Source organism: Scyliorhinus torazame, chromosome 8 (assembly GCF_047496885.1).
Source record: "Scyliorhinus torazame isolate Kashiwa2021f chromosome 8, sScyTor2.1, whole genome shotgun sequence".
NCBI lineage: Eukaryota > Metazoa > Chordata > Chondrichthyes > Carcharhiniformes > Scyliorhinidae > Scyliorhinus > Scyliorhinus torazame.
In genome coordinates, this window is record NC_092714.1 from 262,189 (window position 1) to 284,271 (window position 22,083).

General features: G+C 48.9%; 1 protein-coding gene across 1 annotated transcript in view; it reads right to left on the reverse strand.

Annotated features, from left to right (window-relative positions):
- Positions 1–22,083, reverse strand: part of LOC140427619 (ribosomal RNA processing protein 1 homolog B-like) — a 944,136-nt gene that overhangs the window by 876 nt on the left and 921,177 nt on the right. Inside the window, exon 15 of the mRNA XM_072513031.1 lies at positions 9,248–9,314. Coding sequence (XP_072369132.1) covers positions 9,248–9,314 — 67 coding nt within the window. The remainder of the gene's footprint in view (positions 1–9,247; positions 9,315–22,083) is intronic.

Genomic DNA, 22,083 nt, shown 5'->3' on the forward strand with positions numbered 1-22,083 from the left:
CCACACACACTGACCCTCCCTGATCCCACACACACTGACCCTCCCTGGTCCCCCCCTGCACACTGACCCTCCCTGCTCCCCCCCGCACACTGACCCTCCCTGGTCCCTAACGCACACTGACCCTCCCTGGTCCCACACACACTGACCCTCGCTGGTCCCACACACACTGACCCTCGCTGGTCCCACGCACACTGGCCCTCCCTGGTCCCCCCCTGCACACTGACCCTCCCTGCTCCCCCCCGCACACTGACCCTCCCTGGTCCCTAACGCACACTGACCCTCCCTGGTCCCACACACACTGACCCTCGCTGGTCCCACACACACTGACCCTCGCTGGTCCCACGCACACTGGCCCTCCCTGGTCCCCGGCACACTGACCCTCCCTGGTCCAACACACACTGACCCTCGCTGGTCCCACATACACTGACCCTCCCCTGTCCACCACACACTGACCCTCCCTGGTCCCACGCACACTGAACCCTGGTCCCCCCCGCACACTGACCCTCCCTATTCCCACGCACACTGACCCTCCCTGGTCCCACGCACACTGACCCTCGCTGATCCCACGCACACTGACCCTCCCTGGTCCCACGCACACTGACCCTCCCTGGTCCCACACACACTGACCCCCCCTGGTCCCCCCTGCACACTGACCCTCCCTGGTCCAACACACACTGACCCTCGCTGGTCCCTCGCACACTGACCCTCCCTGGTCCCCCCCCCCGCACACTGACCCTCCCTGGTCCCCCACACACTGACCCTCCCTGGTCCCCCCCCGCACACTGACCCTCGCTGGTCCAACACACACAGACCCTCGCTGGTCCCCCACACACTGACCCTCGCTGGTCCCCCACACACTGACCCTCGCTGGTCCCACACACACTGGCCCTCCCTGGTCCCACACACACTGACCCTCCCTGGTCCCACACACACTGACCCTCCCTGGCCCCACGCACACTGACCCTCCCTGGTCCCACACACACTGACCCTCGCTGGTCCCACACACACTGACCCTCCCTGATCCCACACACACTGACCCTCCCTGGTCCCCCCCTGCACACTGACCCTCCCTGCTCCCCCCCGCACACTGACCCTCCCTGGTCCCTAACGCACACTGACCCTCCCTGGTCCCACACACACTGACCCTCGCTGGTCCCACACACACTGACCTTCGCTGGTCCCACACACACTGACCCTCCCTGGTCCCCCGCACACTGACCCTCCCTGGTCCAACACACACTGACCCTCCCTGGTCCCACGCACACTGAACCCTGGTCCCCCCCGCACACTGACCCTCCCTATTCCCACGCACACTGACCCTCCCTGGTCCCACGCACACTGACCCTCGCTGATCCCACGCACACTGACCCTCCCTGGTCCCACGCACACTGACCCTCCCTGGTCCCACACACACTGACCCTCACTGGTCCCCCCTGCACACTGACCCTCCCTGGTCCAACACACACTGACCCTCGCTGGTCCCTCGCACACTGACCCTCCCTGGTCCCCCCCCCCGCACACTGACCCTCCCTGGTCCCCCACACACTGACCCTCCCTGGTCCCCCCCCGCACACTGACCCTCGCTGGTCCAACACACACAGACCCTCGCTGGTCCCCCACACACTGACCCTCGCTGGTCCCCCACACACTGACCCTCGCTGGTCCCACACACACTGGCCCTCCCTGGTCCCACACACACTGACCCTCCCTGGTCCCACACACACTGACCCTCCCTGGCCCCACGCACACTGACCCTCCCTGGTCCCACACACACTGACCCTCCCTGGTCCCACACACACTGACCCTCCCTGGTCCCACACACACTGACCCTCCCTGGTCCCCCCTGCACACTGACCCTCCCTGGTCCAACACACACTGACCCTCGCTGGTCCCTCGCACACTGACCCTCCCTGGTCCCCCCCCCCCGCACACTGACCCTCCCTGGTCCCCCACACACTGACCCTCCCTGGTCCCCCCCCGCACACTGACCCTCGCTGGTCCAACACACACAGACCCTCGCTGGTCCCCCACACACTGACCCTCGCTGGTCCCCCACACACTGACCCTCGCTGGTCCCACACACACTGGCCCTCCCTGGTCCCACACACACTGACCCTCCCTGGTCCCACACACACTGACCCTCCCTGGCCCCACGCACACTGACCCTCCCTGGTCCCACACACACTGACCCTCGCTGGTCCCACACACACTGACCCTCCCTGATCCCACACACACTGACCCTCCCTGGTCCCCCCCTGCACACTGACCCTCCCTGCTCCCCCCCGCACACTGACCCTCCCTGGTCCCTAACGCACACTGACCCTCCCTGGTCCCACACACACTGACCCTCGCTGGTCCCACGCACACTGGCCCTCCCTGGTCCCCCGCACACTGACCCTCCCTGGTCCAACACACACTGACCCTCGCTGGTCCCACATACACTGACCCTCCCCTGTCCACCACACACTGACCCTCCCTGGTCCCACGCACACTGACCCTCCCTGGTCCCCCCCCGCACACTGACCCTCCCTATTCCCACGCACACTGACCCTCCCTGGTCCCACGCACACTGACCCTCGCTGATCCCACGCACACTGACCCTCCCTGGTCCCACGCACACTGACCCTCCCTGGTCCCACACACACTGACCCTCCCTGGTCCCCCCTGCACACTGACCCTCCCTGGTCCAACACACACTGACCCTCGCTGGTCCCTCGCACACTGACCCTCCCTGGTCCCCCCCCGCACACTGACCCTCCCTGGTCCCCCACACACTGACCCTCCCTGGTCCCCCCCCGCACACTGACCCTCGCTGGTCCAACACACACTGACCCTCGCTGGTCCCCCACACACTGACCCTCGCTGGTCCCCCACACACTGACCCACGCTGGTCCCACACACACTGACCCACGCTGGTCCCACACACACTGACCCACGCTGGTCCCACACACACTGACCCTCGCTGGTCACACACAGACTCTCTGGGATGCTCAAGAGGCTGAAATTGGAGGATGCAGAGTTCGCCGAGGCCTGGAAGATTATAGAGACAGGAAGTTATGGAGCAATTTGAAAACAAGGATGGGCATTGTTAAAATATCCGATGACAGCCAGTGAGAGGCGATCGCAGAGCCCCGAATGTGCAGGAGGCTATCTGGCCCATCGAGTTTGACCGGTCCTCTGAAACAGCACCCTAATTTAGGCCCAATGCCCCATCTTATCCCTGTAACCCCACCTAGTGGCAACTTAGCATATCCAATCCACCTAACTTGCACATCAGTGACCTCCCACCTCCACCACCTTCTGGAGGAGAGTGTTCCAAAGATTCATAACCCTCACAAATCAATTTCTCCTCATCTCCTTCTTGTGAGGGAATAGATAGGATAGATGTGGGCAGGTTGTTTCCACTGGCGGGTGAAAGCAGAACTAGGGGGCATAGCCTCAAAATAAGGGGAAGTAGTTTTAAGACTGAGTTTAGGAGGAACCTCTTCACCCAAAGGGTTGTGAATCTATGGAATTCCTTGCCCAGTGAAGCAGTAGAGGCTCCTTCATTAAATGTTTTTAAGATAAAGATAGATAGTTTTTTGAAGAATAAAGGGATTAAAGGTTATGGTGTTCGGGCGAGAAAGTGGAGCTGAGTCCACAAAAGATCAGCCATGATCTCATTAAATGGCGGAGCAGGCTCGAGGGGCCAGGTGGCCTACTCCTGCTCGTAGTTCTTATGTGAGGGTTATCTCTTCGTGAGAGGCTGGAATTAGGGTTGACAGTTTTTAAACCCTAATTCCAGTCTCTCTCTTTCAAGGAGATATATCCTTTCAGCATCTAACCTGTGAGATGGATAGAGCCAGTCTGTCCAACTTTCCATAAGATAAGTCCTTCATCCCAGGAATCAGACAAGTGAACCTTCCCTCTGCTGCTTCGAACCCGATTATATCCTTTCTTCAATAAGGAGACCAAAACTGTGTTCACTACACCAGATATGGTCTCACCAATACCCGACACAGCTGCAGCGAAACATCCTCACTTTTATATTCCAATTCCCTTGCAATAAATGAAAAGATTCCATTTTCCTTCACATTTTGTGATTCACATACCAGGACACCCAGATCCCAATGTAACACCGATATATAGAATCCCTACAGTGCAGAAAGAGGCCACCCCAGGAAGCAGACAAGAGCAACTTGCAACTCACTCCCAGTGAGCCACAGCCAGAGTGAGTTTGGGAATTTGAAGCTAGGTGGGAATTCAAAGCTTTGGGGGGGGCGGGGGGGGGGAAGAGGAGGTGCTTTTTATCCCTGGTAAGTGACTGGTAAGTAGCTTTTCTTTTCATTGTCTAATTTATTTATTTTTTCTTTTGTTTTTTGGAATTGTAGTTGTATAAGTTTACCTAAGGTTTAAGACATGGCAGGTGATCCCAGATCCGTGTCATGCTCCTCGTGTGCGATGTGGGGGCTCAGGGACACGTCCACTGTCCCTGGCTCCTTCATGGGAAAGTGTGTCCAGTTGCAGCTCCTGTTAGACCGCTTGATGGCTCTGGAGCTGCGGATGGACTCACTTTGGAGCATCCGCGATGCTGAGGACGTCGTGGATAGCACGTTTAACGAGTTGGTCACACCGCAGGTGAAAGGTACTGAGGGAGATAGAAAATGGGTGACCAAAAGACAGAGCAAGAGTAGGAAGGCAGTGCAGGTGTCCCCTGCGGTCATCTCCCTGCAAAACAGATATACCGCTTTGGATACTGTTGAGGGATATGGCTCACCAGGGGAAGGCAGCAGCAGCCAGGTTCATGGCACCGTGGCTGGCTCTGCTGCGCAGCTGGGCAGGAGAAGAATGGCAGGGCTATAGTGATAGGGGACTCAATTGGTGGAATTTAAAATACAGATGGAGAGCGAGAAGGTAAAATCAAACACTAGTGTTTTGTGCTTAAACAAAGGAGATTACAATGGGATGAGAGAACAACTAGCTAAGGTAGACTGGGAGCAAAGACTTTATGGTGAAACAGTTGAGGAACAGTGGAGAACCTTCCAAGCGATTTTTCACAGTGCTCAGCAAAGGTTTCTACCAACAAAAAGGAAGGACGGTAGAAAGAGGGAAAATCGACCGTGGATATCTAAGGAAATAAGGGAGAGTATCAAATTGAAGGAAAAAGCATACTAAGTGGCAAAGATTAGTGGGAGACTAGAGGACTGGGAAATCTTTAGGGGACAACAGAAAGCTACTAAAAAAGCTATAAAGAGTAAGATAGATTATGAGAGTAAACTTGCTCAGAATATAAAAAGATAGTAAAAGTTTCTACAAATATATAAAACAAAAAAGAGTGGCTAAGGTAAATATTGGTCCTTTAGAGGATGAGAAGGGAGATTTAATAATGGGAGATGAGGAAATGGCTGAGGAACTGAACAGGTTTTTTGGGTCGGTCTTCACAGTGGAAGACACAAATAACATGCCAGTGACTGATAGAAATGAGGCTATGACAGGTGAGGACCTTGAAAGGATTGTTATCACTAAGGAGGTACTGATGGGCAAGCTAATGGGGCTAAAGGTAGACACGTCTCCTGTCCCTGATGGAATGCATCCCAGAGTGCTAAAAGAGATGGCTAGGGAAATTGCAAATGCACTAGTGATAATTTACCAAAATTCACTAGACTCTGGGGTGGTCCCGGCGGATTGGAAATTAGCAAACGTGACACCACTGTTTAAAAAGGGAGGTTGGCAGAAAGCAGGTAATTATAGGCCAGTGAGCTTAACTTTGTAGTAGGGAAGATGCTGGAATCTATCAAGGAAGAAATAGCGAGGCATCTGGATGGAAATTGTCCAATTGGGTAGACGCAGCATGGGTTCATAAAGGGCAGGTCGTGCCTAACTAATTTAGTGGAATTTTTTGAGGACATTACCAGTGCGATAGATAATGGAGAGCCAATGGACAAGGTGCCACACAAAAGATTGTTGCATAAGATAAAGATGCATGGCATTCAGAGTAAAGCAGTAGCATGGATAGAGGATTGGTTAATTTATAGAAAGCAAAGAGTGGGGATTAATGGGTGTTTCTCTGGTTGGCAATCAGTAGCTAGTGGTGTCCCTCAGGGATCAGTGTTGGGCCCACAATTGTTCACAATTCACATAGATGATTTGGAGTTGGGGACCAAGGGCAATGTGTCCAAGTTTGCAGACGACACTAAGATGAGTGGTAAAGCAAAAAGTGCAGAGGACACTGGAAGTCTGCAGAGGGATTTGGATAGGCTAAGTGAATGGGCTAGGGTCTGGTAGATGGAATACAATGTTGACAAATGTGAGGTTATCCATTTTGGTAAGAATAAGGGCAAAAGGGATTATTATTTAAATGATAAAATATTAAAACATGCTGCGGTGCAGAGAGACCTGGGTGTGCTAGTGCATGAGTTGCAAAAAGTTGGTTTACAGGTACAACAGGTGATTAAGAAGGCTAATCGAGTTTTGTCCTTCATTGCTAGAGAGATGGAGTTTAAGACTAGGGAGGTTCTGCTGCAATTGTATTAGGTGTTAGTGAGGCCACACCTGGAGTATTGTGTTCAGTTTTGGTCTCCTTACTTGAGAAAGGACGTACTGGCACTGGAGGGTGTGCAGAGGAGATTCACTAGATTAATCCCAGAGCTGAAGGGGTTGGATTACGAGGAGAGGTTGAGTAGACTGGGACTGTACCCGTTGGAATTTATAAGGATGCGGGGGGGATCTTATAGAACATATAAAATTATGAAGGGAATAGATAGGATAGATGTCGGCAGGTTGTTCCCACTGGCGGGTGAAAGCAGAATTAGGGGGCATAGCCTCAAAATAAGGGGAAGTAGATTTAGGACTGAATTTAGGAGGAACATCTTTACCCAAAGGGTTGTGAATCTATGGAATTCCTTGCCCAGTGAAGCAGTAGAAGCCCCACACTATTCCTGTAACCCTGCAACCCCATGTAACGTAAGGGCAATTTTAGCATGGCAAATCCACCTAACCTGCACGTCTTTGGTCTGTGGGAGGAAACCGGAACACCCAGAGGAAACCCACGCAGACATGGGGACATCGTGCAGACTGCGCACAGAGAGTGACCCAAGCGGGAATCGAAACCGGGACCCTGGCGCTGTGAAGCCATAGTGCTAACCACTATGCTACCGTGCTGCTCTCATTAATCAACCTCACCAATGTACCTGTCATAGGCGCACCTGTCTATGACAGTATTGGTAGGAGTGACCACCGTCTTTGTGGAAACAAATTCCCATCTTCACACTGAGAATATCCTCCATCATGCTGTAGGCAACAACCATGCTAAATGGGCTAGATTTCGAACTGATCTAGCAGCTCAAAACCTGGGCATCGGTGAGGCACAATGGGCTAGCAGCAGAATTATACTCAACCACTGTCTGTAATCTCATGGTCCAGCTCATCTCTCCCTCGACCATTACCATCAAAGCAGCAAACTTTGGTTCAATGAAATGTGGACAGCATGCCAGGACGCACCATCAAGCACACCTAAAAACGGGATGCCAACTTGGTGAAGCGACCACACAGGGCTACCTGTGTGCAAACAGCAGAACAGCAGGCAATCCCACAACCAACGGATCAGATTTAAGCTCTTAAATCTTGCCACATCAAAAGACATAGGAGCAGAATTAGGCCACTTGGCCCATCCAGTTGTAAATGGTGGTGAAAGGTGTTGATCCAAAGGGTTGTGAATCTATGGAATTCCTTTCCCAGTGAAGCAGTTGAGGCTCCTTCATTAAATGTTTTTAAGATAAAGATAGATAGCTTTTTGAAGAATAAAGGGATTAAGGGTTATGGTGTTCGGGCGGGAAAGTGGAGCTGAGTCCACAAAAGATCAGCCATGATCTCATTGAATGGTGGAGCAGGCTCGAGGGGCCAGATGGCCGACTCCTGCTCCTAGTTCTTATGTATTTTGTATTCAGCCCATCCAGTCTGCACCAACCCTTGGAAAGAGCACTACCCAGGTCCAACCCTATCCCCGTAACCAAACCTGCACACCCCTGGACTGTGGGAGGAAACCGGAGCACCCGGAGGAAACCCACGCAGACATGGGGAGAATGTACAAACTCCACACAGACAGTGACCCGAGACTGGAATTGAACCTGGGTCCCTGGTGCTGTGAGGCAGCAGTGCTAACCACTGTGCCACCCTCCTCTCCAACTAAATAATTCGCTTTTTTTATTCTTCCGGCAAAAAAGTTCACATTTTCCCACATTATGCTCCATCTGCTAAATTATTGCTCACTCATTTAACCAGTGTCCCTTTCAGGCTTATGTCCTCTTCACAACTTACTTTTCCACCTTTTGCGTCATCAGCGAATTTTACAACCATACATAACAATATAACAATCTTTATTGTCACAAGTAGGCTTACATTAACACTGCAATGAAGTTACTGTGAAAAGAGTAATATAACCTATCATTCATTAGAGTAGGCCCACTCCTCACTAACTTCAAATCCTGCAAATATTCTTCAGGACTACTCCCTGGTTACTAGGGATTTTCACTGTACCTGATGGACCCAGTAGTTCAATGCCATCCCACCTCAGTCATGGAGCTATCCCAACCACAGGAGCAGGCATACATCTTGTCCGGTCTCCTGTCACAAGAAGTGTTAGGCTGTGACAACGTCTTTCTAACCTGTTGCTTTCCATCACTGTTCCAAGCACCATGAAACTGAACATTACCGAATGGAAAGCCACAATTGTACCAGCCACCAGGTGCCACGGTAAGACCATCTGTCCCACTGTTATTCCCAAACAATGGATAGTTACAACATTCATGGAATGTGGGCATCGCCAGCTGTGCCAGCATCTATTTCCCATCCCTAATTGCCCTTGAGGGGGCAGTTAAGAGTCAATCACATTGCTGTGGGTCTGAAGTCACATGTAGGCCAGATCAGGTAAGGACGGCAGATTTCCTTCCCTAAAGGACATTAGTGAACCAGGTGGGTTTTTACAACAATCGACAATGGTTTCATGGTCATCGTTAGACTTTTAGTTCCAGATTTTTGTATTGACTTCACATTTCACCATCTGCAGTGCCGGTATTTGAACGTGGGTCCCCAGAGCATTACCCTGAGTCTCTGGTTTACCAGTCCAGTGACAAGACCACTACGCCACTGCCTTCCCAGGAGGTGGAGTATGAGGCTATAAGCTGTTTTTTACCTGCACTTGTATGTCAGTTAGGAACCTTGGCAAAGAAAGATAAAAGCTCAGTAATTATTCCATCCCTGCCAACCGTACCTGCCGTCATATTCTTCTTCAGTCCGAAGCGGACTTTCTTTGCACTGGAAGTTGACATGACTTTCATCTGTGGCAGAGAGAAAAAAAACATTGAAATAATGTAACTGGACCAACAGGTAAAAATAAGCTACTCCAGTCATAGAATGATAGAAATTAACAGAAGACCATTTCATCCATTGTTGTGTCCACCCCAGCCAACACTGTAGCCTTGTGGATTACAGCACTCAAGTACTTTTCAAATATCACCATTTCAGGCATCAAAGAACAAAGAAATGTACAGCACAGGAACAGGCCCTTCGGCCCTCCAAGCCCGTGCCGACCATGCTGCCCGACTAAACTACAATCTTCTACACTTCCTGGGTCCGTATCCCTCTATTCCCATCCTATTCATGTATTGGTCAAGATGCCCCTTAAATGTCACTATCGTCCCTGCTTCCACCACCTCCTCCGGTAGCGAGTTCCAGGCATCCACTACCCTCTGCGTAAAAAACTTGCCTCGTACATCTACTCTAAACCTTGCCCCTCTCACCTTAAACCTATGCCCCCTAGTAATTGACCCCTCTACCCTGGGGAAAAGCCTCTGACTATCCACTCTGTCTATGCCCCTCATAATTTTGTAGACCTCTATCAGGTCTCCCCTCAACCTCCTTCGTTCCAGTGAGAACAAACCGAGTTTATTCAACCGCTCCTCATAGCTAATGCCCTCCATACCAGGCAACATTCTGGTAAATCTCTTCTGCACCTTCTCTAAAGCCTCCACATCCTTCTGGTAGTGTGGCGACCAGAATTGAACACTATACTCCAAGTGTGGCCTAACTAAGGTGTATACAGCTGCAACATGACTTGCCAATTCTTATACTCAATGCCCCGGCCAATGAAGGCAAGCATGCCGTATGCCTTCTTGACTACCTTCTCCACCTGTGTTGCCCCTTTCACTGACCTGTGGACCTGCACTCCTAGATCTCTTTGACTTTCAATACTCTTGAAGGTTCTACCATTCACTGTATATTCCCTACCTGCATTAGACCTTCCAAAATGCATTACCTCACATTTGTCCGGATTAAACTCCATCTGCCATCTCTCCGCCCAAGTCTCCAAACAATCTAAATCCTGCTGTATCCTCTGACAGTCCTCATCGCTATCCGCAATTCCACCAACCTTTGTGTCGTCTGCAAACTTACTAATCAGACCAGTTACCTTTTCCTCCAAATCATTTATATATACTACAAAGTGCAAAGGTCCCAGCACTGATCCCTGTGGAACACCACTGGTCACAGCCCTCCAATTAGAAAAGCATCCTTCCATTGCTACTCTCTGCCTTCTATGACCTAGCCAGTTCTGTATCCACCTTGCCAGCTCACCCCTGATCCCGTGTGACTTCACCTTTTGTACTAGTCTACCATGAGGGACCTTGTCAAAGGCTTTACTGAAGTCCATATAGACAACATCCACTGCCCTACCTGCATCAATCATCTTAGTGACCTCCTCGAAAAACTCTATCAAGTTAGTGAGACACGACCTCCCCTTCACAAAACCATGCTGCCTCTCACTAATACGTCCATTTGCTTCCAAATGGGAGTAGATCCTGTCTCGAAGAATTCTCTCCAGTAATTTCCCTACCACTGAAGTAAGGCTCACCGGCCTGTAGTTCCCGGGATTATCCTTGCTACCCTTCTTAAACAGAGGAACAACATTGGCTATTCTCCAGTCCTCCGGGACATCCCCTGAAGACAGTGAGGATCCAAAGATTTCTGTCAAGGCCTCAGCAATTTCCTCTCCAGCCTCCTTCAGTATTCTGGGGTAGATCCCATCAGGCCCTGGGGACTTATCTACCTTAATATGTTTTAAGACACCCAACACCTCGTCTTTTTGGATCTCAATGTGACCCAGGCTTTCCACACACCCTTCTCCAGACTCAACATCTACCAATTTCTTCTCTTTGGTGAATATTGATGCAAAGTATTCATTTAGTACCTCGCCCATTTCCTCTGGCTCCACACATAGATTCCCTTGCCTATCCTTCAGTGGGCCAACCCTTTCCCTGGCTACCCTCTTGCTTTTTATGTACGTGTAAAAAGCCTTGGGATTTTCCTTAACCCTATTTGCCAATGACTTTTCGTGACCCCCTTCTAGCCCTCCTGACTCCTTGCTTAAGTTCCTTCCTACTTTCCTTATATTCCACGCAGGCTTCGTCTGTTCCCAGCCTTTTAGCCCTGACAAATGCCTCCTTTTTCTTTTTGACGAGGCCTACAATATCTCTCGTTATCCAAGGTTCCCGAAAATTGCCGTATTTATCCTTCTTCCTCACAGGAACATGCCGGTCCTGAATTCCTTTCAACTGACACTTGAAAGCCTCCCACATGTCAGATGTTGATTTGCCCTCAAACATCCGCCCCCAATCTATGTTCTTCAGTTCCCACCTAATATTGTTATAATTAGCCTTCCCCCAATTTAGCACATTCATCCTAGGACCACTCTTATCCTTGTCCATAAAACTTACTGAATTGTGGTCACTGTTACCGAAATGCTCCCCTACTGAAACATCTACCACCTGGCCGGGCTCATTCCCCAATACCAGGTCCAGTACCGCCCCTTCCCTAGTTGGACTGTCTACATATTGTTTTAAGAAGCCCTCCTGGATGCTCCTTACAAACTCCGCCCCGTCTAAGCCCCGGCACTAAGTGAGTCCCAGTCAATACTGGGGAAGTTGAAGTCTCCCATCACCACAACCCTGTTGTTTTTACTCTTTTCCAAAATCTGTCTACCTATCTGCTCCTCTATCTCCCGCTGGCTGTTGGGAGGCCTGTAGTATACCCCCAACATTGTGACTGCACCCTTCTTATTCCTGATCTCTACCCATATAGCCTCACTGCCCTCTGAGGTGTCCTCCCGTAGTACAGCTGTGATATTCTCCCTAACCAGTAGCACAACTCCGCCACCCCTTTTACATCCCCCTCTATCCCGCCTGAAACATCTAAATCCTGGAACGTTTAGCTGCCAATCCTGCCCTTCCCTCAACCAGGTCTCTGTAATGGCAACAACATCATAGTTCCAAGTACTAATCCAAGCTCTAAGTTCATCTGCCTTACCCGTAATACTTCTTGCATTAAAACATATGCACTTCAGGCCTCCAGACCCGCTGTGTTCAGCAACTTCTCCCTGTCTGCTCTGCCTCAGAGCCCCACTGTCCCTATTCCCTAGTTCTCCCTCAATGCTCTCACCTTCTGACCTATTGCTCCCGTGCCCACCCCCCTGCCATACTAGTTTAAACCCTCCCGTGTGACACTAGCAAACCTCGCGGCCAGGATATTTATGCCTCTCCGGTTTAGATGCAACCCGTCCTTCTTATATAGGTCACACCTGCCCCGGAAGAGCTCCCAGTGGTCCAGATAACGGAAACCCTCCCTCCTACACCAGCTGTTTAGCCACGTGTTTAGCTGCTCTATCTTCCTATTTCTAGCCTCACTGGCACGTGGCACAGGGAGTAATCCCGAGATTACAACCCTAGAGGTCCTGTCTTTTAACTTTCTGCCTAGCTCCCTGAACTCCTGCTGCAGGACCTCATGCCCCTTCCTGCCTATGTCGTTAGTACCAATATGTACAACGACCTCTGCCTGTTTGCCCTCCCCCATCAGGATGCCCTCTACCCGTTCGGAGACATCCTGGACCCTGACACCAGGGAGGCAACATACCATCCTGAAGTCTCTTTCACATCCACAGAAGCGCCTATCTGTGCCCCTGACTATAGAGTCCCCTATTACTATTGCTCTTCTGCGCTTTGACCCTCCCTGCTGAACATCAGAGCCAGCCGTGGTGCCACTGCTCTGGCTGCTGCTGTTTTCCCCTGATAGGCTATCCCCCCAGACAGTATCCAAAGGGGTATACCTGTTCGAGAGGGGGACAACCACAGGGGATTCCTGCACTGACTGCCTGCCCTTTCTGGTGGTCACCCATTTCTCTGCCTGCACCTTGGGTGTGACCACATTTACATAACTGCAATCTATGACGCTTTCCGCCACCTGCATGCTCCTAAGTACATCCAATTGCTGCTCCAACCGAACCATGCGGTCTGCGAGGAGCTCCAGTTGGGTGCACTTGCAGATCCCCACCACTGTCTATTTACCATACCCCCTGCATCTGGACAATCAACCAAGGGGAACAGCTCCTTCCAGTCACTCTGTCCAGGCCTCCATTTGAATTCATTCTCTGTTCCAAGGAGAACTCCAGCGAACCAATCTCGCCCCAGAACCAAAATTCTCCGGTCCTGACAACATCCTCATCAATCTTCTCTACACCGTGTCGAGTGCAATCACATCTTTCCTATGGTGACAGTCCTCCAGTTGTGGCCTAGCCAGTAATTTATACAGTTCTAACTAACCTTCCAGCTCGTGTTCCATGCTTGACCAATAAAGACGAGTATCCCATGTGCCTGTCTGACCGTCATATCTTCCTGTCCAGTTACCTCCCAGAATCTGTGAACAGGCACTCTTAAGGTTCCCGTTTCTCTACACGTCTCAGTATTTTACCTTTTATTGGGCATTCTCTTGCCTTGTTAGTTTCCAGAAATGCGTTACCGTACATTTTTCACCAAATTTTGTACCATCTGCAAACTTCATCATAGCTTTACATTGAAGCCCAAATGTGTGATACATATTACAAAGCGCAAGGTACCCAATACCAAGCCCCACAGTGCCCCAGGTGCAATCAGCCTTCTAGTCACAAAAACACCAACTGACCATGACCTTCATTTCTAGTATCACACTGGAGGATAGAAAATATTGGTCAGAGCCTCTATTTCATCTCTTCTTTCCTGTAACAAACTAGCATGTATTCCATCCTGGTCTGAGGATTAAAGTAAAACTAAAGTCAGCATCGTCCCAGGTGACCACATGCTGCTTTCCCCTTTGAGGGGGAGAGCTCACTGGTGGCGATTTAACCTGAGGGTCTCCCACACCTCAGGCGAGGGGCAGGGGTGAGAAGGTGGGGCCTTCATGAATAACCTCAGCTGGTACGGGAATGGAACCCACGCTGCTGGCCTCGCTCTGCATCACAAACCAGCTGTCCAGCCAACACTTCCCCTCTCATTATGTTAATCTCATCGAATATTTCACATTCCTCTTCCCGATTGCAATGTCTGGATCACCCCTCTCGTGAAAAAATATGAAAGTTTTCATTAAGAACCTTGACCTCCACCTCCACAGATGTAGGAGGCCATTCGGCCCTTCGAGCCTGCTCCGCCATTCATTTATGATCATTAAGTTCAACACCCTGATTCCCCACATCCCTTAATCCAAGAGCTACATGTAATTTCTTCCTGAAATCACATGTTTTCGCTTCAGCTACTTCAAAGCAATTTCCAATTAAGGGGTAATTTAGCGTGGCCAATCCACGTACCCTGCACAGCTTTGGGTTGTGGGGGTGAGCCCCACAGACACGGGGAGAACGTGCAAACTCCTCACAGACAGTGACCCGGGGCCGTGATCGAACCCGGGTCCTCGCCGCCGTGAGGCAGCAGTGCTAACCACTGCTTCGCCATGCCGCACCACCTCAACAAGTTTTGTGGGAGTGAATGCCACAGATTCACCACTCTGTGAAGAAATTTCTCCTCAATTCAGTTTACCCCTTATCGTCAAACTATGACCCCTACTTCTGGACTCCTCCACCCTTGGGAACATTTTTCTGAATCGGCCCCGTCTACTCCTGTTAAAATTTTGTAAGTTTCTATGATATCTCCTCTCACTGCTCTGAACTCCAATGAATATAAACCTAACCGATTTAGCCCCGCCATCCCAGGAATCAGCCTGGTAAACCTTCGCTGCACTCCCTCCATAGCAAGAACATCCTTCCTCAGGTAAGGACACCAAAACTGCAAACAACACCCCACCAGTGAGGGGTGGCACGCGGCGCAGTGGTTAGCACTGGGACTACGGCGCTGAGGACCCGGTTCGAATTTTGGCCCTGCGTCACTGTCCGTGTGGAGTTTGCACATTCTCCCCGTGTCTGCGTGGGTTTCGCCCCCACAACCCAAAGATGTGCAGGGTAGGTGGATTGTCCACGCTAAATTGCCCCTTAATTGGAAAGAAAATAATTGGGTACTCTAAATTTGAAACAAATAAAAAAATACTCCACCATTGGCGTCACCAATGCCCTACACAATTGCAGTAAAACATCCCAATTCCTCTACTCAAATCCTCTCGTGATGAAGGTCAACATACTATTTGCTTTCTTTACTGCCTGCTGTACCTAGAATCATAGAATTTACAGTGCAGAAGGAGGCCATTTGGCCCATCGAGTCTGCACCGGCCTCGGAAAGAGTCCCCCCACTTAAGCCCATCCCATCCCCGTAACCCAGTAACCTGACCTAACCTTTTTGGAGACTAAGGACAATTTACCATGGCCAATCTGCACATCTTTGAACTGCGCGCTTACTTTCAGTGACTGATGCACGAGGACATCAAGGTCTCGCTGAGCATCCACCTCTCTCAATTCACACCCATTCAAATAATAATGTCTTCTTATGTTTGCTATCAAAGTGGATAACCTCACATTTATCTACATTATACTGCATCTGCCATGCATGTGCCCACTCACTCAGCCTGTCCAATTCCCGCTAAAGCATCTCTGCATCTGCATCCTCCTCACAGCTCACCCTCCCTCCCAACTTTGTATCATCTGTAAATTTGGAGATAATACATTTAGTTCCCTTGTCCAAATCATTAATATATAATGTGAACTGTTGGGGTCCCAGAACAGATCACTGCGGGTACTCCACTAGTCACTGCCTGCCAATCGGAAAAAGACCCACGATTCCAACTCTTTGCTTCCTGTCTGCTAACCAGCTTTCGATCCATCTCAAGATACATAGAACATAACAGCACAGTACAGGCCCTTCAGCCCTCGATGTTGCGCCGACCTGTGAAACCACTCTAAAGCCCATCTACACTATTCCCTTATCATCCATATGTCTATCCAATGACCATTTGAATGTCCTTAGTGTTGGCGAGTCCACTACTGTTGCAGGCAGGGCATTCCACGCCCTTACTACTCTCTGAGTAAAGAACCTACCTCTGACATCTGTCTTATATCTATCTCCCCTCAATTTAAAGCTATGTCCCCTCATGCTAGACATCACCATCCGAGGAAAAAGGCTCAAAGGCTCTCACTGTCCACCCTATCCAATCCTCTGATCATCTTGTATGCCTCAATTAAGTCACCTCTTAACCCTCTTCTCTCTAACGAAAACAGCCTCAAGTCCCTCAGCCTTTCCTCATAAGATCTTCCCTCCATACCAGGCAACATTCTGGTAAATCTCCTCTGCACCCTTTCCAATGCTTCCACATCCTTCCTATAATGCGGCGACCAGGATTGCACGCAATACTCCAAATGCGGCCGCACCAGAGTGTTGTACAGCTGCAACATGACCTCATGGCTCCGAAACTCAATCCCTCTACCAATAAAAGCTAACACACAGTACGCCTCCTTAACAACCCTCTCAACCTGGATGGCAACTTTCAGGGATCTATGTACATGGACACCGAGATCTCTCTGCTCATCTCTCTGCCAAGAATCTTACCATTAGCCCAGTACTCTGTCTTCCTGTTATTCCTTCCAAAATGAATCACATCACACTTTTCTGCATTAAACTCCAATTGCCACCTCTCAGCCCAGCGCTGCAGCTTATCTATGTCCCTCTGTAACTTGTAACATCCTTCCGCACTGTCCACAACTCCACCGACTTTAGTGTCATCTGCAAATTTACTCACCCATCCTTCTACGCCCTCCTCCAGGTCATTTATAAAAATGACAAACAGCAGTGGCCCCAAAACAGATCCTTGTGGTACACCACTAGTAACTGGACTCCAGTCTGAACATTTCCCATCAACCACCACCCTTTGTCTTCTTCCAGCTAGCCAATTTCTGATCCAAACTGCTAAATCACCCTGAATCCCATGCCTCTGTATTTTCTGCAGTAGCCTACCATGGGGAACCTCATCAAACGCTTTACTGAAATCCATATACACCACATCAACTGCTTTATCCTCATCCAACTGTTTGGTCACCTTCTCAAAGAACTCTATAAGGTTTGTGAGGCACAACCTACCCTTCACAAAACCGTGTTGACTATCTCTAATCAAATTATTCCTTTCCAGGTGATTATACATCCTATCTCTTATAAACCTTTCCAAGATTTTTCCCACAACAGATGTAAGGCTCACTGGTCTATAGTTGCCGGGGTTATCTCTACTCCCCTTCTTGAACAAGGGGACAACATTTGCTATCCTCCAGTGTTCTGGCACTATTCCTGTAGACAAAGATGACTTAAAGATCAAGGCCAAAGGCTCAGCAATCTCCTCCCTAGCTTCCCAGAGAATCCTAGGATAAATCCCATCCGGCCCAGGTGACTTATCTATTTTCACACTTTCCAGAATTGCTAACACCTCCTCCTTATGAACCAAGCCCTTCTAGTCTAGTAGCTTGAATCTCAGTATTCTCCTCGACAACATTGTCTTTTTCCTGTGCGAATACTGACAAAAAATATTCATTTAACACCTCTATCTCCTCGGACTCCACGCACAACTTCCCACTACTGTCCATGACTGGCCCTAGTCATTCTTTTATTCCTGACATATCTATAGAAAGCTTTAGGGTTATCCTTGATCCTACCTGCCAAAGACTTCTCATGTCCCCTCCTGGCTCTTCTTAGCTCTCTCTTTCTGTCCTTCCTAGCTAACTTGAAACTCTCGAGCGCCCTAACTGAACCTTCATGTCTCATCTTTACATAAGCCTCCTTCTTCCTCTTGACAAGTGTTTCGACTGCTTTAGTAAACCACGGTTCCCTCACTCGACCACTTCCTCCCTGCCTGACAGGTACATACTTATCAAGGACAGAAAGCCTTCTGAAAGTCTAAATAAACTACATCCGCCGGTTCTCCCTGGTCAACTAGTCACATTTTCAAAGAACTCCAGTAGATTTGTGAAGCATGATTTCCCTTTTGGAAATCCATGCTGACTTTGTCTGATTACACCCCTGCTTTCCAAATACTACTCTTCTGCTCTCTATCAGGTCAAACTCTTTTAAATATTTGCTTATTTTATGGTCATTTTCATGCCCTCCCTTTGCTTTCCGAATATCCTTTTTAATTTTGCCTTACACCTTCTTATATTCCTCCAGTTTCTCTGCAGCATTGAGCCCTCAATCTCGTTAATAAGATTCTCCTGATTCCTCTATTCTCTTTCAGCCCCATGAATTCCAAGGGACTCTGGATATTTTAGTCCCACTCTTATTCTTAAAGGGACACAGGGGATGTCAATGTCCAGGCCGGGCCACGTGGGAAGGCAGGTGATAGGACTGGCAGTGCCCAGAGAAGGGCAGAAATATATTGAACCAAAAATCCAAGAATAAAGGAGGAAATAGCTCAAAGAAAAATGTTAAATGAGGACAGATGGATAAGTGTCAGGGGACTGCATCATTTCAGCAGCTTATTGGGGATTTTTGGACCAGCAAGATTGGCAACCAAAGATACTACTGGAAATATGTCCGCTTCATGTCATTATTATTCTCCACGTTTCTCTCTCTCTAGCACTCTTTTAGTCAGTCATAGATGCTTACAGCATGGAAACAGGCCCTTCGGCCCAGCTTGTCCATGCATCAATTTCTATCCCTAAGTTGGTCCAGCTTGCCCACATTTGGCCCATATCTCTCCATACCCACCCTGCCTATGTAACTGTCTTTTTAAAAGACAAAATTGTACCTGCCTCTACCACTGCCTCTGCCAGCTCGTTCCAGATGCTCACCACCCGCTGTGTGAAGATTTCATATTTCCCTCATGGTAACAATTCTTAAGGAACATGTCATTGACTTTCTAGGGAGTGAAGTTCTTTCTGAATTCTGGTGAGGGAAATAGGGAAAAGGAGACTTAAATCCCAAGGATTTGGGAAATTTTAAAGGAACTTAGGTTTGATTTATGTGATGTTTACCAACTGATTATTTCAATGCACCAAAATTGTAATTATTATTTTTCATTGTTGATATTCATTGTGATTTTTAATGAACAAGCAACAAACCCACGATGAATTTCTGAATGGACAGTATGATCTCGGTGTGCAACTACACACATCATGAAAGGTAAATGCAAATGGAGAAGGAGATGGAATTTTCGCATGGTATCTCGAGGCACACAGTGCAAAAGGGAAGCAGTAATATTAAACCAGAGAAGTGTGTTTTAGGCACTTTGAAGTAGGAAGAATGTTGATTACTCCTGTCTGGCACAGAGGTAAAATGAGAAAGGTGGCCAATCCATGGCTTACAAGGGAAATTAAGGATTCAGGGTAGAAGCATAAAAATTAGCCAAGAAAAAACGGTCTGAGGATTGGGAGCAGTTTAGAATTCAGCAAAGCAGGATCAAGGGATTGATTAAGAAGGGGGAAAATAGCGTACAAAAGTAAGCTTGCAGGGAACATGACAACTGACTGTAAAAGTTTCTATAGGCAAGTGAAGAGAAAATGACTGGTGAAGACAAATATAGGTCCCTTACAGAAATAGGGGAATGCATTATAGGGGACTAAGAAATGGCTGAGCAACTGAACACATACTTTGATTCGGTCTTCACAAATGGCACAAATCAGATACCAGAAATGTTGGGGAACACAGGGTTTAGTGAGAGGGAGGAACTGAATGAGATCAATATTAGTAGAGAAATCCCCAGGGCCTGAGAATCTACATCCCAGAGTGTTTAAGGAAGTGGCTGTCGAGATAGTGGATATATTGGTGGTCATCTTCCAGGATTCGATAGACCCTGAAACAGTTCCTAAGTTTGGAGGGTAGCTAATGTAACTCCACTTTTAAAATGGGAGGCAGAGAGAAAATTGAATTATAGACCAATTAGCCTGACGCCGTAGTGGGGAAAATTTTAGAAACCATTGTCAAAGATTTTATAGCTGAGCACTTAGAAAATAGTGGCAGGGTCGGACAGGGTCAGCATGGATTTATGAAGGGGAAATCACGCTTGACAAATCTACTGGAATTCTTCGAGGGTGCTAGAGAATGATGAGGGGGAGCCAGTGGATATGGTTTATTTAGACTTTCAGAAGGCTTTTGACAAAGTCCTGCATAAGAAATAAGCATGTCAAATTAAAGTGCATGGGCTTAGGGGGAGTGTACTGAGATGGATAGAAAACTGGTTGGCAGACAGGAAACAAAGAGTAGGAATTAACAGGTCTTTTCAAATTGGCAGGCAGTAACTAGTGGGATACCACAGGGATCGGTGCTGGGACCCCAGCTATTCACAATATATATTAATGATTTAGATGAGGGAACAAAATGTCATATCGCCAAATTTGCAGATGACACCAAGTTGGGTGGGAGGGTGAGCTGTGAGGAGGATGCAGAGATGCTTCAGTGTGATTTGGACAAGTGGAGTGAGTGGGTAAATGAATGGCAGATGCAGTATAATTTGGAGAAATGTGAGGTTATCCACTTTGATATCAAAAATGAGAAGGCAGGCTACTATCTGAATGGCCATGAATTAGGATAGGGGAATACACACATACATAGAAGATAGGAGCAGGAGGAGGCCGTTTGGCCCTTCGAGCCTGCTCCGTCATTCATCACGATCATGGCTGATCATCCAACTCAATAGCCTAATCCTGCTTTCTCCCCATAGCCTTTGATCCCATTCTCCACAACGTGCAACAAAACCTAGGTATTCTCATACACCAATCACTGAAGGTAAGCAAACAGGCACAGCAGGCGGTAAAGACGGCAAATGGTATGCTGGCCTTTATCGTGAGAGGATTCGAGCACAGGAGCAGGGATGTCTTGTTGCAATTATACTGGGTCTTGGTGAGGCCACACCTGGAATAGTGTGCGCAGTCTTGGTCTCCTTATCCGAGGAAGGATATTCTTGCTCCAGGGGGACCACAGCGAAGGTTTACCAGACTGATTCCTGACGTATGAAGAGAGTTTGAAGTGGAGAGAAGAAGGTTAAGGGGAGACTTAATAGAGGCATACAAAATGATCAGGGGGTTGGATAGGGTGGACAGTGAGAACCTTCTCCCGCGGATGGAAATGGCTGGCACGAGGGGACATAGCCTTAAACTGAGGGGTAATAGATATAGGACAGAGGTCAGAGGTAGGTTCTTTACGCAAAGAGTAGTGAGGCCGTGGAATGCCCTACCTGCTACAGTAGTGAACTCGCCAACATTGAGGGCATTTAAAAGTTTATTGGATAAACATATGGATGATAATGGCATAGTGTAGGTTAGATGGCTTTTGTTTCGGTGCAACATCGTGGGCCGAAGGGCCTGTACTGCGCTGTATTGTTCTATGTTCTATGGTTAGGATTGTATTCGCTGGAGTTCAGAAGAGTGAGGGAGATTCAATTAGAAACCTATAAAATTCTAACCGGACTGGACAGGGTCGATGCAGGAAGGATGTTCCCGATGGTGGGTGTGTCCAGAACCAGGGGTCGCAGTCTGAGGATATGAGGTACACCATTTTGGACACAGATGAGGAGAAACGTCTTCACCAGAGAGTGGTGAGCCTGTGGAAACTAGTTGAGGCCAAAACATTGTATGTTTTCAAGAAGCAGTTCGAGATTGCACTTAGGCAGAGGGGACCAAAAGATATGGGGGGGAAAGCTGGATTAGGCTATTGAGTTTGATGATCAGCCTGGATAGTGAATGGCGGAGCAGGCTTGAAGGGCTGAATGGCCTCCTCCTACTCTGTTCTATATTTCTGTAATTCAGACACTAGGAGTTAAAGGCAACAATTCATAGAATTTACAGTGCAGAAAGAGGCCATTCGGCCCATCGAGTCTGCACCAGCCAATGGAAAG